The sequence below is a fragment of the Aulostomus chinensis genome, chromosome 13, assembly GCF_037954235.1.
Source record: "Aulostomus chinensis isolate RoL2024-O1b breed Wild chromosome 13, RoL_Achi_v1.0, whole genome shotgun sequence".
Taxonomy (NCBI): domain Eukaryota; kingdom Metazoa; phylum Chordata; class Actinopteri; order Syngnathiformes; family Aulostomidae; genus Aulostomus; species Aulostomus chinensis.
This window is the reverse complement of record NC_141332.1, coordinates 8332279-8350359: the sequence shown is the minus strand read 5'-3', so window position 1 is coordinate 8350359 and position 18081 is coordinate 8332279. Positions and strand designations below refer to the sequence as shown.

General features: G+C 42.5%; 2 protein-coding genes across 3 annotated transcripts; one reads left to right on the top strand and one right to left on the bottom strand.

The window, feature by feature from the left end:
• Positions 1-5438: 5438 nt before the first annotated feature.
• On the top strand, positions 5439-11802 carry LOC147250764 (integral membrane protein 2A-like). Of its 2 annotated transcripts, XM_086223020.1 has the most exons (7): positions 5439-5647; positions 5738-5832; positions 6207-6344; positions 8875-9060; positions 9159-9269; positions 9699-9843; positions 10575-11802. In XM_086223020.1, the coding sequence occupies exons 2-7, from the start codon at positions 5761-5763 to the stop codon at positions 10667-10669; spliced, it is 747 nt and encodes a 248-aa protein (XP_086079146.1). In that variant the 5' UTR covers positions 5439-5647; positions 5738-5760; the 3' UTR covers positions 10670-11802. The 2 variants fall into 2 exon arrangements, with proteins under 2 accessions (XP_086079146.1, XP_086079145.1); XM_086223019.1 differs by having other exon boundaries at positions 5440-5832.
• Positions 11662-17187, bottom strand: gpr174 (G protein-coupled receptor 174). The gene is made up of 3 exons (XM_086223018.1): positions 16907-17187; positions 13795-14245; positions 11662-13002 (listed from the first exon to the last, which is right to left on the bottom strand). Exons 2-3 carry the CDS (start codon positions 13993-13995, stop codon positions 12163-12165), a joined length of 1041 nt encoding a protein of 346 aa, XP_086079144.1. The 5' UTR covers positions 13996-14245; positions 16907-17187; the 3' UTR covers positions 11662-12162.
• Positions 17188-18081: the final 894 nt, after the last annotated feature.

Genomic DNA, 18081 nt, shown 5'->3' with positions numbered 1-18081 from the left:
AGGGGACGAGGCTGATTGATACTCTAAATTGACCGTAGGTGTGGCTGTGAGTGTGAATGGTTGTCTGTCTCTATGTGTTGGCCCTGCGATGGACTGGCGACCTGTCCAGGGTGAACCCTGCCTCTCGCCCGTAGATGCTGGGATAGGCTCCAGCCCCCCCACGACCCTTACTAGAAAGGAATAAGCGGAAGATGACGATGGATGGATGGAATACTGTTTACAAAAAACATACAATCTTCCCTCTAATTCCATCAATGAAGGTAAACTGCCTGGAGTCTATGTAGTATATTATGGTTAGACTCAGTCTTTGTCACATTTCCTTGATATAATTTCTCTTGAACTGAAGATGTTCCATTGATTGATCCCTCAATGTTTAAAGAGCAAACTCCACAGGGTTCTTGATTGATGTGTTTTAATCATGTTTTCGTTTTTGTAAATACAGATAAAACAATACTTATTTTAAGTGGGACAATGAATGTGAAGTTACTCAGTGTAAGGGGATTATTAAACTGAAAAGATATTTGACGAGACTTAGCTTAATGCTTTTACTATTGCAGTTTAAGTCCTATGAAAATTGTTCTATAGATTAAATCATTTTCCTATGTGGATATGTTGCAGTCATTCAGCCGAGGTTTTTGTTGTTGTTGTTGTTTTGTATCTAAGGCTATCGATCAGCTATGTAGCACTGGCTATAAAAATGATGGCCAAATAGCTTTTTTTTTTTTCAAAAAAGTTTTTGAGTGTTTTTAATTAACCGGACTGATATTTCTTGTGACCATTCGACCATTCCCTTAACCAGCAAACCCATTTCATTCATTGGAAACTTATATTACTTAGGACCAAGTTCAAACTCACATGACACACAGATAGCTGTTTTACAATATTTTTCATCTATACCCTTACATCCTTCCTAACCACCACCAGTGCCTCCTCAGCGTGGAATTATTACATTTCCAGAGGGCAGCTGAGTGCAGAGAGCATGAAGAGAAAGAGACAGGTAGTGTTATGGCAAAGTGAAGGTAGCTTTAGACGCTGAAGCACAAAGATTCATTTGTCACCCTTGTCTGAAGGCCATATGTGACTGAGGTTGAGTGTAGTGGAGCAAGGATCATGTGAGTGTGATGCACACTGATTTTGGAGTATTTGCCTTTGAAGCAGCACCACAACTCACCACCATATGTCTACCCAGGAGATCCTCTGTCCCATCCTCGCTCTCTCTCTGACCACTAAACGTTCCTCCCTCAGGGCCCATGGTGATTATTGTGCATCCACATGAAGACATGTCAGTGATGTTATGAAGCACTGAGCAGTGTCTTTACTCTCTGGTTCAATGCAGTTTTGCAGCTAGCTGCTACAAAGTACTTTGAAGGCAGCGAAAAGGTCAAAGTCATTTGTCACCTGCAGCTTCACAAGTCTGGTATTGAAACAGAAGACGAAATGTGTGTCTGCATGTGTGTTTGCATTTGATGGCTTGCAAGTGAGTGATGTCATGCAGGAGAGATTCTTTTTTCACACTTTTTGGCCAGTAGGTCCATGTAGATCTTCATAGTCTGCTGACAGAGCATGCAAGGAGTGTGTGTGTGTGTGTGTGTGTGTGTGTGTGTGTGTGTGTGTGTGTGTGTGTGTGTGTGTGTGTGTGTGTGTGTGTGTGTGTGTGTTTGTGTATGTGCATGCTGGTAACATTTGTAGTTTTGCTCCTTTGATTGAACATTTGCTGCAGACAACTCCATTACACATACCTGAAATGCAGAATCATGATGCCTTCAGTGTATTTGTGTGTGTGCGCAAAAAAGGAATGTATGTTTTCTTCCAGTCTTACAGAAACAGAAATTTGATCAAACAACCATTTTAGGAAGTTTGAGACGTAAACTGGCTGGACGGCAAATTTAATCTGCCGTTAATCAGCTCCTCGGAAAACTCACTCAAGCATCAGACGCTGCAGATTGCTCTGCATCTCCTTGTAACTCCCCCTCTGAGTTTTCCCAGTCATCACTTTACTCCCCAAGTATCACTAAATCCCTCCCCCATCTTCCCCCACAATGTAACTGCTCTGCCCTGATCTTCCCATGTTCCCCTCTGCGGTTGCCTCCTCTGCCTGCCTGTGACGCTGAGAAGCCCTCAGGATTAAATCTAAGTCTTTTGTTTATCATCTCAGCTATTACTTCTAATGTTGGCTCTCCCTCTCTTCTGCTGCATGTGTGTGTGTGTGTGTGTGTGTGTGTCCATGCGTGCATGCATGGGCAAGCTCTCAGATCAAACACAGCGTAAGACAAGCCCATAAACAAGCCTTCAGTACCGTTTAGGATTTTCGGGGAGAGTTGGGTGGGTGGGGTGGAGAGGGAGTTAGGTACAGAAATCAGCTGCTCTGTTTATATACCTTTCAGTGGTGATTACCGGTCCAATCTGTCTGTTTAGCTGAGGAAATATCATAGCCCAGCAGTGTGTGTATTTTTTAGACTGGGAGATGCTTATGGTTACAGTTGCTTTGCATATAGCTGGACAGATGCCACAGAGTTGCGTGGAATTAGAGTGTTGGCGTAGAAGTAAGTGTTTATTTACTTATATGTACAAGTGACTGAGCCAGGAGAGTGAATGCAGAGGAAGCAGCAGACCACCACAGACCAGAGGTTTGAGGATACGTGTCAGACATACTGTAGGACCTTGGCACTGTTGGGTGTTTCCATACAGTGTAGTGAAGGTGGCGTCTGTGTGTGTTGATGTGTGAGTGGGCAGACGCACTGGCAGGTAGAAGTGAGGCCAGTAGGATGGACGTGTATTTGCTAAGTCAGTTCACAGAGTGGAATATTCATAGAGATGAATAGGCCATATTGTACTCAACACATGGCATTTATACTTCATTAGAGTACAGTAGGTTCATGATTCAGTCTTTTTTTTATTACTCGTGGTGCATAGTAGGTTCAGAGAGGCAGGTTTAACTAAGAGTGTAAGTAGTTCAATTATGTTGTGATTTGGTTCTCTGGTGGATGGGGTGGGGCTTTGGTGTCATTTTGTCATTTCCTTTTAGTCTTTCTGACTGGAATGGCAAATCAATGTACACAAATCCCCCCCGAGGCATTCTTGAGATAATGTGATCATTTGGGGTGACAATGACCCCCAAAATCTTTTCAGTTCATCCTTGGGTCCCAGAGGAGATTTTTGGTTAACACCCTCAGGGTGTTCATTAACAATTGGATAGACTAATGTTCATACAACACTAATACTAGTGTATAATACTATAATGCATCTATGCAATAGCTATGGACAAACAGTGGCATAATATGGAGATGAAAAGAAGATATACATGGAATTCTGGATATAAGGAGCAAGGAAGAGAGACAAGAGCATAAGGAAAACAATGAAAGACTGCAGAGGAAATTAAATGTTTAAATGTCTGGACAAAGGTGAAAATGGGAATGAGTTGCGACGAAAGGTGAGGAGATGTAAGGGAATTAGATATAAATTCTCGGCACTGCATTCCACAGTTATAAAGAAGTGATGCAGAAGTGGGAAAATGTCTTCATGAGTTCAAGATAGGCTACATGGTGGTGCAGTGGTCAGCACTGTGGCCTCACAGCAAGAAAGGTCCCGGTTTGGGCACGGGATCTTTCTGTGTGAGTCTCCATGTTCTCCCTGTTCCTGTGTGGGTTCTCTCTGGTACTCCAGCTTCCTCCCACCGTCCAAAGACATCAAGAGGGGACTAGGCTGATTGATACTCTAAATTGACTGTAGGTGTGACTGTGAGTGTGAATGGTTGTCTGTCTCTATGAGTTGGCCCTGTGATGGACTGGTGATCTGTCCAGGGTGAACCAGCCCCCCCATGACCCTTAATAGGAATAAGCGGAAGACAATGGATGGATTTTTTTTATTGCTTTATGGTAGTATTTCCATCATATTTTAGATTTATATTCTGTTTTACTGAAAATAATTTTGCATGCAAAAAGTGAACTTCAGGATTTCATGGCACACTAGGGGGCACTCATGGCTTCGCACTGGACCACATCCGTGTGGTTGAGATGCATTGCACCCAGTGATGCTGCTGTTGTGTGACCCCTAACATCTTTGAAGATGGACTTGTGCTGAATTTAATACTCAAAGTGACCAAAGTAATCAAAATGACTATGATGGTTGGTCCATATCTAAAATGGAGTCATTGCCCATCTTTATATGCATTCTGTGATTATAGGCTACAGCTTATTGGTGTTGTAGCGGATCCAAAAATGTCTACTCTGGCATAAGAAAGCATAGGCTTTATAGTGCTTTTATACACAAAAATTCATACCCTGGCTGTAACTTTAAAAAAGCAACATCATATAATTTCTGCCTCCTTTTTTGGTTGCAGGCATGAAATGAGTCATCTTCAAGTTGTGCTAGGTTAGTTGTTGGAATGATGCAGGCAGTTTGAGAACAGTGAGATACAAAAATGGGATGTAGAGTCAGGAATATTTTTTTTTCATATACAACTGTAGGTTTTATCCTAAAAATCAACTGACAATTTTTAGGTATTTATTTAATCTTAGAAGGTTTGAAAATGAGAAGAAAATTAATTCCTACAGTGATAGAGCTTTTAAAAGCTTTTAAAGTTTACCTAAAAGAATATAAATTATTGTTACAATTTATTATCACGGGGGGTTTCCATTCAGACATAATATTCAAAGGCATACATCGATAAGAAATGTCAGTAGCCTTGGCTAGTTTAGAATATCATTTCAAAAGCTTTATTGCGGTGCACTGTCGCCTCTCAACCGGCCGGATCGAGACCGGGGCTATTCCGTGTGCATGCGTGGGTTCTCTTGGGTCCTCTGGCTTCCTCCCACAGTCCAAAGTCGAGCAAGTAGGGTTAATCAGCGACTCTAAATTGATAGATGTTGCTCTGAGTGTGAATGGTGGTTTGTCCGTATGTGTTAACCCTGCGAAATACTGTCGAACCGTCCAGGGTGTACACCGCCTCTCACCCGAAGTCAGCTGTGTTGGGCCCTCTGATATAGAAGCAGACGTTACCTGTTAGGCGCATCGTCATCTTCCGCTTATTCCTTTCTGGTGGGGGTCGCGGGGGGGGGGGGCTGGAGCCTATCCCAGCATCTACGGGCGAGAGGCAGGGTTCACCCTGGACAGGTCGCCAGTTCGTCGCAGGGCCAAGACGCAGAGACAAACAACCATGCACACTCACAGTCACACCTACGGTCAATTTAGAGTATCAATCAGCCTCTTTGGACTGAGGGAGGAAGCTGGAGTACCAGAGAGAACCCACACAGGAACAGGGAGAACATGGAGACTCACACAGAAAGATCCCACGCCCGAGCCGGGACTCGAAGCCGGAACCTTCTTGCTGTGAGGCCACAGTGCTAACCACTGCACCACCGTGCAGCCCCTGTTGGGGAACATGTTCCTTTATAAATGTCATTGTTGTTCCCCTCGCCGCCATTAGATGGCGCCAAATCTACGAGAAATAAAAGGGACTTAATGAAGCAATAAATCGTTGGACTGGTCAGGGTGAAACAAGCAACAACAGTCTCTACTTACACCAGACGGCAGCTTTTTGTATATATGACGCAGATTTAGGATACTGTGGATCATCAAGCGTCTGTTTTAAATGTCGTATTAATCCCTGCAAGCCACCGGAAGCGCTCGATAAAGCCGAGGTTGCAAAGTGCGTCACAGCGTGGAGCTGCTGAGAATTAACGGAGCCTGCAAGCGAGCTCAGGAACTCAAAGTCTCCTCTCCTTTTTGTTTATTTAAGAAACCAGTCGTTTCCTCCCCAGCATGGTGAAGATTGCTTTCAACCAGGCTCTGGCGCAGAAGGCTCTCGGGAAAGAAGCGCCGACCGCTGAGAAGGTGAGTCTCCGTGCTGGGTCCGCTGGTAACAGGTCTGTCCGACCGCAGGCTAGCTGCTGGGACAACCGCACTCCATCCCTGGACATTCTGTCGGAGGGTCTCCAACGCAAACGTGATATTTAGCGGGTGGCAATGGTTTCCATTCAAATATATGGAGAATATTGCACCTGATGCAGTGCCGTCATCTTCATAGCAGCTGTTCTACAGATAAATATTTAATTGAAATGGAATGATAAAGTTGCTAGCTACATGTAGAAAAATGATAGTACATTAAATATATATATATATATATATATATATATATATATATATATATGCAATACCTTTATTGACACTGTGTGTGTGTGTGTGTGTGTGTGTGTGTGTGTGTGTAGGATCCCGAGCTCGCCTCTGCTCAAGAGGGCTCTGAGGGCTCTACGGGTCGCTGTCTGGTCACCCTGTTGGGCATCGCCTTCATCCTCAGTGGGCTTATCGTGGGGGGAGCCTGTCTCTACCGGTATTTCACCCCAAAGGTAAACTGTGTTATGTGTGTGTGTGTGTGTGTGTGTGTGTGTGTGTGTGTGTGTGTGTGTGTGCAGACAGTCACGTGACCTTGAACAGGCGCATAATTCGCTCTAACACTGGGCTGAAGGATCCTCGCCCAGAGGAGGTCACGTGGCCCAATTCAAGCTATGTCACGGTCCGAAAAAGAACCCAAAACACAACGCAATATTCATATACACAGTCCTTCCATATTCTTTCTGCCCCTCATTGCCAGAGCTCAGCTTGTGACAACAGACATTCACATGCTTGCACACTGCACTGCAGCTACTCACCAGTAGTTGCTGAACTGATGTGACAGAGGAGCAGGAAGTGGTTATTGCAGACCACTCATTTTAATCGAAAATGTGACAAAAAGACAAAAGAGGAGCAGAGGATGAGAAAAAAATACCAAGAAAAAGGTATATTTGATAACATAATGTGGGGTGTCAAGGCGATTTTGAAAAAGCGACGTAGGTAGTTAACAAGCTTGCAAATGTTAGTTTACTGTGCTAGTGGCATTTCTTGAATTAGGGAAGTTTCCTCAAGTGAGGAAAATCACTCAGTATCTGTATGTGTATGTTCATATAAACCAAGAAACAAATTAAACTCTTTATTGAACAAAGACTATAATTTGTTTCTTGGTTTATATGAAAGCAGATTCACCGGTTGATTATTGCTATTGATTTTGTTGCCATGTAATATTAAAAGCAATATGATACAAATGCCAGGCTGACACTGGGATGATGCAGGCAACACAGCGGCAACTGCTGAAATCCATTAGACGGATCACATGGTTTAACACAGGCCACTCACCACTACTGTGTGACTCCTGAGATTTGTGCTTACGTGCAAGTTCACATAAGAATGTATCTGCTTCCATGATTACTCCTTCCTTCCTGGTCTTCACAATGTAAAACAGCTGTTTGAAGGTCCAACAAATGTAGTTAACATCATTAATGGTAGGGTTAGGGGGAAGGGAATGCAAAATGCCACTAAATATTCATACAAAGATACAGGTATGTGTGTTGAGGGGGGGGGGGGGGGGGCTTTACTTATGAATACTTCTCCAGAAGGGATTTGTGTATGTAGAATTTTTTAATCTGTGTCCTGGTCTGTATCACATCACACAAAGAGATTGAAAATCATTGGATACCATCATGTGCCAGATTTGCTTCATGTAGTGAAGTGCAACCACAAGCCCCAGGGTCCCATTGTTACTGCTAAATAAAGTATTAAATGTATGAGATGGGCTTCTGGGCTCAGTGAATGGAGGTGAATGAATATTGAAGGACATCATGTGGAGCAGTGTGGTTAATTCTGGAATTAGGCTCCACAATATTTTTGAGTTTCCTTCGCAGGATCTTTCTTAGAAATAGGGTGAGAAGCTCGGACTCCAGAGTCGAGCCGCTGCTCCTCTATGTCGAGCGAAGTCAGTTAAGGTGGTGAGAATGCCTCCTGGAGTCTTTCGCTATGGTTGGGGCAGATTGACGTTGTCAAATGATGCTATTCTGGTACGATACTGCAAGCGCTATCATCATATCCTGTCTTGCATGACAGCTCCTGTCATCAGGGAGGAGGGTTGACATACTGTCGAAGTGGGATTCTGGCATTCTTGTGTTTTGAAATTAAAACAAATAAAATTGTGGGCTTGATCAAATAGAGTCAGTCATGTGGGGTGAGATTATTTAGGGTCAGAGCCAGTCAGAGGGAGAGAAGAGTGGGTCTCAGCAGAACTCAAGTGGAGAAGACTTTGAACACTGGTTTGTATCTGACCGATTCTGTTAATAGGACACTATAGATTTTTTTGGGTATACTCTATGATCCATCTTAACTCTGCATACCCCGGGTTACACATGTCCCTGTTTGGGAATCATGGATCTTGAGAAACCTGTACATGCATTTATTTTCAGCAGATTGGGTAGTGATACTAACAGCTCCCACTGATCCAGAATGGTGCTGTGATATGCCACAGTAGCGAGGTGATGAATTTATCATGAGCGTATTTACCATTTTCACCATCTTAGTCGAAATTGCCAGCATGATAGCGCTCTCAAATTAGGACCAAAAAACAATACGACTGAGGCAAATGGGAGTGTCACTTTTTCTGCAAAGTCCCTTTTTTGATTGCAAGTATATGAACATATGACAAGTTCGAGACGCTAGCCTGGAAATATTAGCTGACACTGAAATCTTTACACAGAAGAGCAAACTGACAAATGAAATGAATTCAACTTGTGCTGTGGCTCCCCCTGGTGTCTATGTTAGACACTGAACGAGATTATCAATATGTGAGATGAAAGCAGAGAGACTGCTGGCTGCACTGCTTGGAGACCAGCAGAGGCACATGTGGTTACAGCACTAAGGACACACTTTATTTACCACCAGTGTGTTATTTTACAATGGCAGCCCACTTCTTGGTACTGAATTTTTGTTTGTTTGTTGTGTTTGTTTTTTCTGTCTGCATTTGTCTTGATGTGCATCAGTGGGGTTTATCCTACTGTCACTCATTGTGTCCTTCAGAGGCTGTATCATGGCGCCATGCAGTTCAACGATATGTCAGGTGGAACTGGAGGAGAGAGCCAGCCCTACTATCTGCCCCGGGTGGAGGAGGAGGTGGACATCTCTGACAGCATGGCAGTCATCAGTGTCCCCCCTCCCCGCTTCAGACCTGGTGACCCCGCCTACATTCTCCATGACTTTAACAGGGTGAGGACAAGAAACACATTTAAGAACTGGAGATGTTTGTATGCTGCTGTTGAGGAGTCGTTGTCTTCTTTCATCTGTGTTTGTGTATGTGTGAGTAGAAACTGACAGCATATCTGGACCTGACTTTGAGGACCTGCTTTGTGATTCCACTGAACACATCAGTGGTGCTCCCCCCTCAGGACCTCATTGACCTCTTCTCTCAGCTGATGGTGAGTAGTAATCGACTATGTCCTCTGTAGTTAAGGTAAAACTAAAGGCCTATTTTCACATCATCCTCTAAGAGAAGCAAGCAGCAGCAATATTACAGTTGAGAGGCAGAAGACACACACTCCTGATTTATTTGATTACTTTGCAATTTCTCCAATCTCTACATTTGAGCTGGTTGGTCTCACCAGGACAGTTTCACAACAGTTTCTGTTTAAAAATGTGTAGAATTCAGATTTTTTTAGGCTATAAGTGGTATAAGTTCCATTGAGAATGTATTTTGTCATGAGAGTCTAGGTGTTTGTTTGTTTGTTTTTAAGTTTCCACTCTTCCACTCAGTGTTAAGTCGAGTTCGAAGATGATTCATTAAGTTTCACTTGTTTTCATTGAGACTGTTTTCCTCCTAGTGACTAATACCCTTCTCTGTGTTCCAGTCTGGCTCATACCGCAGCTACCTGGTGCATGAGGACCTTGTGGTCACCGAGCGTATCAACGATATCAAACCTTTAGGCTTTTACATCCGTAGACTGTGTGATGGCAAGGAAACATACAGAATGCAGCGCCGTGCCAGTCTGTCAGGTGTGGATGTGTCAAGTTTGATCAGCATCTGAAGACTAGCTACATACATCTATTTCTAACCTCCCCATAAATAGCTACTGCAATGGATAACCGGGCAGGACTTGTTGTAGTTATAATAGTGCTAGTAGTAATACTAGTTGTAGTAGTGGTAATGCCAGTCTTAAGAGATCAAAGTTAGAGATAAAAATAAACTGCCCAAACTCCCAATATTGAGGTCAAAACTCCAAGTCAAAGTTTAGGATTTGTTACATCGAACAGCAGCTGGCTGCTCTGGTGTTGTAAACAAGAGATTCTGAGATATGCAGTGCTGAGCTGGGATAGGCTCCAGCTCCCTGCAACCCTAAACAGGATAAGCGATTGATAATGGATGAATAGATAGATGGAGGGAAGGAAGGAAGGAAGGAGGGAATGCAGACTCTAATCTCAATTTTGATATGAATTTAATCCCAGTGTGATCACTGAATTTGGTTTCAGTGGTTGATTTTCATGGTGAACATGGCTCCTGTGTTAGTTTATAGACACAAAAGATAATAAGATTGTTCAATGTATTGTGCAATCTGTCTGCTGTCATACTTCCTTTGATACTTTGCCTGGGTCTGAACTTGGCAGCTGGATGTTCCCATTGGGAACTTTCATAATAGAATAGAGTAGAATAGAATAAACAGAGATTTATCAACCATTCAGTCCGTTTAGAATTTGGACTAACGCTCGTATATCCTTGTCTCCAACAGGTGGAGGCATCCAGAAGCGCTCTGCAGAAGAATGTTTCACCATCCACCACTTTGAAAACAAGTTTGTTACGGAGACCCGTATCTGTAAGGCTTGAGAAGTAGTTCTTGAGAGAGTGTTGGTAGAAGCCAGAGTGATGGAGGTAGAGAGAGCTGGTGGACAAAGGAGGGAACAACTTTCATTAGGAAGTTGCTTTTGTATTAAATCTAACTTCAGTTTTTGCCTTCCCTGCTTTAACCTCAGTGATATGTGAATTTAAGTTACAATGGTTTAGCTGTCCCCCTCTTCTGCTGTATTCCCCTGACCCTGCAAAGGTCATAGCTCTCATGCTCAAGTATTCACTGGCTAGTCTTGTACCTATTACCTTCATCAGTTGGCTGAGGTTTTATTACATTTCATCCTCTGTTGCTGTAGCTTCCTGCTGACTAATCATCGTTTCTGTGTTACGACATGCGGACGGGAGAGTTGTTTGCCATTTTACTGATCCTAGTGGTGTCAGACCTGTTGTATGTGTCTGCTGATCCCACTATTGACATTTATTTGAGGGGTTTACGTAAGGATAAAATGCACTATTTGTTAGATCACCCCGGAAGTGTATGATATAGTTCAGTTACCGTGAAATAGTCTTTAATGGACGGTACCAAACCTCTGTCACCTGCAGTCCTTCTGTACGATTCTATTATGTAACTGAATGTGTCATACCTGCTGATGAACAGTCTAGCACCATATATGACCAGTGTTTGTGTTAGTGTAAAAACCTCATTTGTTTCAAAAAAACTGAAAGGATGTTCCATGAAGTAAAATGTTACGCACAAGCTAATGTGAAATCTCATGAAATCTGAACTTGAAAATATTTTTCTAAATAATTTGAATCCTTCCATAGAGTTTGTCGTCCCCCAGCCCTGACATCGTTGATGAAATTGATGTTTTGGTTTGGGGACTTTAGAACTTCAGAAATTCAAAAACGTGCTTACTGCAATAGCTGTTTGGTTTGGGGGAAAAAAGGCTTTTCATAGTAATTAAAGTCTTTTTCAATATTTTCCCACTTGATACCTTGCACAGAAAGACAATCAAACAGGATGCGTGCTTGTCAAAATTAGTTTCATTGCTTCAGCTTTTTAATAGAATACAGAAAATTAAATACAAGCCAATATTGTTTGGAGCTAATGAACTGAATCACACTTGCTGTTGAATAAAGATGGATTCTTTACTACGACTGAATATTTTGTGTGTTTGATCATTGTTAAAGTGCGAGGAGAATAACCTGTTTTGTAACCAACACTCAAACTTTTATTGACCACTGCTGTTCTTCTGGAATTGATTTTGTGGGAAAGTGTTGCTGTTTCAAGTTTTTATGTATTTTCCAATTGGAGATGTTGGCACAGATGTCAATATCATTCTTTATAACAGGAATGTTATGTCACTTGTCCCTTGCCCCCAGAGCCACACATGAAGAGAATTTACCTAACATTTTACACATTTCAAAATATATATTCACATATTACTTGCATGGAAATCACATTTGCCTATTTTCTAGTAATGAGGAGATGGCTCAGGGTTTAGTAGTTTGTCCTTTGACAGGAGGTCCAGTCATCCTGTAAAGTCCTCTGTAGGTGTGCAGGACAGGCGCCTGCTGATGTTCATGCCCCCTGGTATTTCTGGCTTGCTCAATCGCCTCCAGAATTCATCAGAAGTGAAGTAATACATGAGTGGGTCTAGGCTGCAGTTCAGGCTGGCCAGGCAGAGTGTGACAGGGTGACATCGCAGAATCAGGTTCTTGAGGCGACAGCTCCTCAGGGTGTTGGCTTTTGCCAGGAAGTCTAGTGGCATAGTGATGTGGTACGGAGCAAAGCACACTAAAAACACAACAGCACAGGTCAGCACCATCCGTAACGCCCTCTGCTTCTCCCCTCTGTCAGGAATAGCCTCTGATGTTGTCCTCTGAAGGCTACCAGCAGTCAGGCAACTGCAAGCTAGGACCAGGGTGAAGGGGATGATGAAGCCCAACAGCTCGGCTGTGATCAACAGGGCCCAAGCTGCTGAAGCACTGACAGACTGCATCGGCAACTCTGAGAAACACACTGAGTCAGGCCCAGTGAGGGGGGCGTTGACCTCTGAGGTCAGGACACTGCGACCAAAGTTAACATTTGACTGATACCTGGGATTCCTCAGCAGAGGGAATGGCAAACAGGCCAGACAGACCAGCAGCCAGCCAAAGGCACATATAAACATGTCTCCTTTTTGCCTGGACGAATTATACCTCAAAGGTCTTATGATGAGCTCACAGCGACGCACACTGACACACACCAGGAAGTAGATGGACGCGTACATGTTGACATACTTCAGGTAGAAACAGATCATGCAGAGAGGATGACCAAAGGGCCAGGTGTGGTTCAGGTAATAGTAGATCCGCAGAGGCAGAGAGAGAACCTGAGAGGAGGAAGGTCACAATTATTGTACTAAATTACATGCATCAAGAATTTGCCAAATGGAAATTATGGCCTTAAAGACATGTTTGGGACGAATTATTGATTGGCTTCAAATATTGAGCAGGATTACTGTGACCAGCAACTGCAAAACAGCTGCAAGGTGATGACATCGGGCAACTGTCTGAGTTAAAGTCTGTCTTCTACCACCAAGATAATAAAATAGTTATTTTTAGTGCCCGACATTATAAAAAGCTGCATGCATGATTCATTTTTGTGGGTCAATGCAGTAACAAAAATTAAGTATGCTTACAAGTTTTGTTCAGCAAGATACAAGTATGCTAGTTATGAAATCATTTTGCAGTTTTTGGCCATAGTTTGCTCATTCTATAGTGGAACAATTTAAATAATTTTTGGTCCATATCAGTAGTTTTTACCCCAAAATGCATGGGAAAATAGGGCCCAGGTTTAGAAGTACAGAAATTATCCTTTGATTTAAATGGATCTTGAATGTTTTGTCGGATCCAAAGGGACATTTTTGCAGATATTCTGGTCTTCCTTTGGTTTGTGTAAATGTCTATTAACCTTGTAATACTGGGTCTATGTAATTTAACTGAAAAAATCAGTATCACTGATAAAAAATAATCATGAACCGCAGTCCCACGATGCACAAGGTGGAAAATTGAGGCAAGACTAGAAGAGAGCCAAGACAGACACTGTGTATGCATATGGGGAAATTGATAGATCAAAACCTAAATAAAACAATTATAAATGAAATGTGTGGGGAGCTTTTTACCTGCAACAGATCGGCCATGGCCAAATTCATCATGAACACCACAGCCTTCTTTGTTTCTTTGATGTAAACCCGGAACACCCATAGCGCCAACGTGTTACCCAGTAGGCCTGGTAAAAGGATGACACTGTACACCACTGCGTACACATGGTGCTGGTATGTCTGTAGATCACTGCTTTTGCAGCTGTCGTTGGCCAAGTTCATCTTCAGCCAGCGGCTATTTGCTGTTAAAATAAGCTGCCTTGAGATCGAAGAGGAAGCCTGTATCAGGAGAGCTGTCTGCAGTCCTGAGATGAATGTGTTTGAGCATTCATGATGTCCATCATGGTGTGGAGGAGTTGATGTGACCTGTGCTACTACAGTTTTGTTTACTGCAGCGTCTTAGAGAGGTAATTTCTACCTCAAGTAAAGAGGAAATGCCAGTATTTGAATCTGCATTCAGGCCAAAGAACTCCTGTGGAGAGAAAAGTGGCTCAATTTCAATGTGTTTCATTGCATAATTTGCTTTTATAGTGACATTTATAGAGACACTGATGCTCTAATGTACAGTGATGCATCTCCAGCCGCAGAGTAGCCGACGCCCCGGCACTGAATGTAAGTGAAACTAGCATGGTAGGCGAGACAAGTCAGGCGTGTGGTTAACTAAGACATACATCCCCTTATGGACAACTATGTTGTGAATGTAATTGACACCTATAAAAGGTTTCTTGACACATTCAGGGCTCTATGAGACACTTTTTTTTAGGTAAATGGTAACTTTTTTGTTGTTAGATTCTGAATTGCTCAAAGCAAGACCCACAAAAAAATATTTTTTGTGCCATGAGACGACATGAAATTCTGTGATAGCATGCAGGCAGCTTCTGACATAAAAACCTGTCCCTTATGCTGTCAAGACAAAATTTCCCGCTGTGTACAAGCCATCAAAATTCTACAATAACGTATCTCATGTTATGAAAATAGTTTTCGGGGATCTTTCTGAAGTCATCTCATAAAATAATGGCAAAAGGTGCTGATGTTAAACAAAAAAGAGGCACTAAAGCTTGCAGTAATGTCTTCAACTGGGCTTCTGGATTTCATTTTACCTCGTGTATACAGGAACCGAAACATAACGATAAATACTGAATTGAAAATAAATTGTTCTGAATTACACGGTCATACTTATATTCTTAATGTCACATCTTTAACTCCTGGGCACAAAATGTTTTTTGTCACTCTATGAGGTTCATTCTCACTGTTTGTGACCTGGCGCTGAAAAGCTCTGCTTCACACCTTTTACATTTAATTTGGTCACAAATAATGCTTGTAGGTCTGCCTCTTACATTTTCTAATGTCAATCACACATTTCACATGCATCATTCTAGAGGGTAAACAAAGATTCACAAGCAAAAGTTAATTTTCACTGGAGGTTAACTCTAAAGATCATTTTCTTTATGAAGAGGAAGGATGTTTTCTATTATCCAGGGAAAGTGGTCAATCATGCAGTTTAATGTCAATAAAATGACACAACTCACTTTTTAGGAGTTTTAAACTGTCAGAAGTACGTTCTGTTCTCTACTCAGTGAGCACTCATATCATTCTTACAGTGGGTCATTATTTCTCAACCGTTTTTAGGGCCGGCCAAAAAGAATAAAATGCATGTTCTTGAATTACCAAATATAGTACGTGTATCTGCAGTTTTCCATGCAGCGCAAAAGTCATGTGAAAATGAATACACTGAGTGCCAAAAAAATAAACAGTTTGAATTTTGACCATTATTGATGGCAAACATTGGGTTTCACAGTGTTTGCTGTTCATTCTGCAGTTATATGATATTTGTGTTTGGCTGTCTGTCATGTTTGTTCTTTGGCAAATATCATTCGATGAAATTTCCCGTCTGTGCAGTTAGGTGGGGTACAAGAAAAAAAAATAGTCTAATTGTAACTATTCACAGTGTATTAGACATTGGAATCCCTACGGAAGCAGTGTAATGTAATCTTGCTGAGCAGTAACACCCCACAAGTACATGCAGGACACTGCTTCATTCAAATATGCTCATGCGAAAGTGTTCAGAGGCCGACTATGGTAACACAAGTCGGAAGTTAATTTACTGATTTTGATGGATAGAGAGGAAGAGGACATTCATATAGGACAGCTGTCAGTGTGTTAATAATCATGTCTGCGTGGAATGTAAATTAAACAAATTTTCAACAAACTTTGGAAATGCTTCAAAAAAAGAAATGCAACATGCAGTATGTATGCCAAGATGTCGTTTTTGTTACATGGCTGCTGATGTCGGCCATGTTTTGCTGACAAGAGATATGACGAAGTTTGGGAATAGCAAGGAAGCAGACGTAGCTGGTCCAGGGCTCATTCAAAAAAGAGGTTTTCATGACCAGTTTTTCATGACATAAGACCTTTTGTGGGAAACTGAGTTGTTTTTTTCTGAATTTAGTTATAGCTATCAATGTTTTTGAATAGATTTTAACTTGGATATTTGACCAGCATAACTTTTTCATTGTAATTCTTCTCTCATTATCCTCACTCGGTCATGTACGGTATGCTTCTTTCTGAAGCTGTTCATGAGATCTCAAAGGACATCTTAGTGATGATCAGTCACATTTAGGCTGTCACTTCCTTCTTGTGACTTGACGCTAACTTTATATTTGGACATTCTAAGAGTAATGACTGGGAGTACGTGACAACAAAATGCCACTCATGGTACACCCCTATCTTAAAATGGAGCAGAGCTTTTGCCAGTGGAAACACATGATTGTATCCACCGTTCAATAAATGTGTTGAACACAAAGGTGCTAGACTGTCCACATGGACAGCAAGTGGAACACACAGATATACCCTCTCAACATAACAAACATTCTTCACACTGGAGAAACTTAAAAGATCACGCATGAGGCATGGCTCCACATTTCTATTACTTTTACCGAATTTCCCCCTGGGATAAATAAAGTATCTCTCTCTCTCTCTCTCTCTCTCTCTCTCTCTCTCTCCCTCCCTATCTATCCATCCATCCATCTATCTATCTATCTATCTATCTATCTACAAGCATCCAGCTGTTACATCCTTTGCTGGCTGTCTTCCTTTGAAAAAGAGCTCATAAGTTTGACAATAAAGGTCTCACCTCTGTCTTCAACTCTGAAGCTGCGTCGCATCATGGGTAAAAAGTAGAGGGGTTAGCCATCAGCCAACACACATGCCAGTCCTCCCATCCCTCTCGCTGTTTCCACTCACTCCCTTTTTCTCTGTCTTTTCACAACATATCAATTGCTGGTGTCAAATTTTACTGCCTTGTACTATTATACTATATTCTGTTCAGATTTTCTCACAACATCCTGTTTATGTCTCTGTCTCTCTCTCTCTCTCCCTCTGTCTCTCTGTTTTACACAGGCACATGCAGGGGACTTCCTGTGAGAAAGTGTGTGTGCGTGTGTGTGTGTGTGTGTGTGTGTGTGTGTGTGTGTGTGTGTGTGTGTGTGTGTGTGTGTGTGTGTGTGTGTGTGTGTGTGTGAGGGGGTGGGTATTACAATAATTTTTGATACTGCTCTGTTCAGGGCCATGTTTTCCACATGGCTGATGTCAATCTGCCATGTGTCATTATAAATAAGATCTGGAAAATCAATTTGTTTTCTCTTCACATATTTCACAAGATGATATTTTCAGAGAGGGCTGCACGGTGGTGCAGTGCTCAGCACTGTCACCTCACAGGTTCCTGGTTTGAGCCCTGGCTCGACCACGGGATCTTTCTGTGTGGAGTCTGCATGTTCTCCCTGTTCCTGTGTGGGTTCTCTCTGGTACTCCAGCTTCCTCCCACAGTCCAAAGACATCAAGAGAGGACGAGGCTGATTGATACTCTAAATTGACCGTAGGTGTGACTGTGAGTGTGAATGGTTGTCTGTCTGTATGTGTTGGCCCTGTGATGGACTGGTGACCTGTCCAGGGGGAACCACGCCTCAGGTCTGAAGGCTGCTGGGATAGGCTCCAGCGCCCCCCCCCCCCGACCCCTAACAGAAAATAGATGAATAGAAAATGGATGGATGGGTCTTTTCAAAATCAAGAATCATGGATCTAATTGTACTTTTTGGAGGCTCGATCACATCCTGACTGGTGTGCATACTGTGTATTTTCCTGCAGCACCATTGTGTTCACTGGGGTTGAACAAATGCAGAAGGGGTGGCTGGGGCCTGAATTTCCGTTTAAAAAACCAACCAAGCCACTTCCGGTTGTTAAGCGCTGCTTCAACTGCTGAAAACTGTCTTCACCATTTTGTGCTGCAAGAGGAAGTTTTGCAAAACTGTG

Coding starts and splice junctions, on each gene's coding strand:
- gpr174 (XM_086223018.1), bottom strand. CDS start 13,995: ATGAACTTGGCCAACGACAGCTGCAAAAGCAGTGATCTACAGACATAC. Junction 13,003..13,794: donor CCATGGCCGATCTGTTGCAG/GTAAAAAGCTCC, acceptor TCCTCCTCTCAG/GTTCTCTCTCTGCCTCTGCG.
- LOC147250764 (XM_086223020.1), top strand. CDS start 5,761: ATGGTGAAGATTGCTTTCAACCAGGCTCTGGCGCAGAAGGCTCTCGGG. Junction 6,345..8,874: donor ACCGGTATTTCACCCCAAAG/GTAAACTGTGTT, acceptor TGTGTCCTTCAG/AGGCTGTATCATGGCGCCAT. Junction 9,844..10,574: donor GCGCCGTGCCAGTCTGTCAG/GTGTGGATGTGT, acceptor TGTCTCCAACAG/GTGGAGGCATCCAGAAGCGC.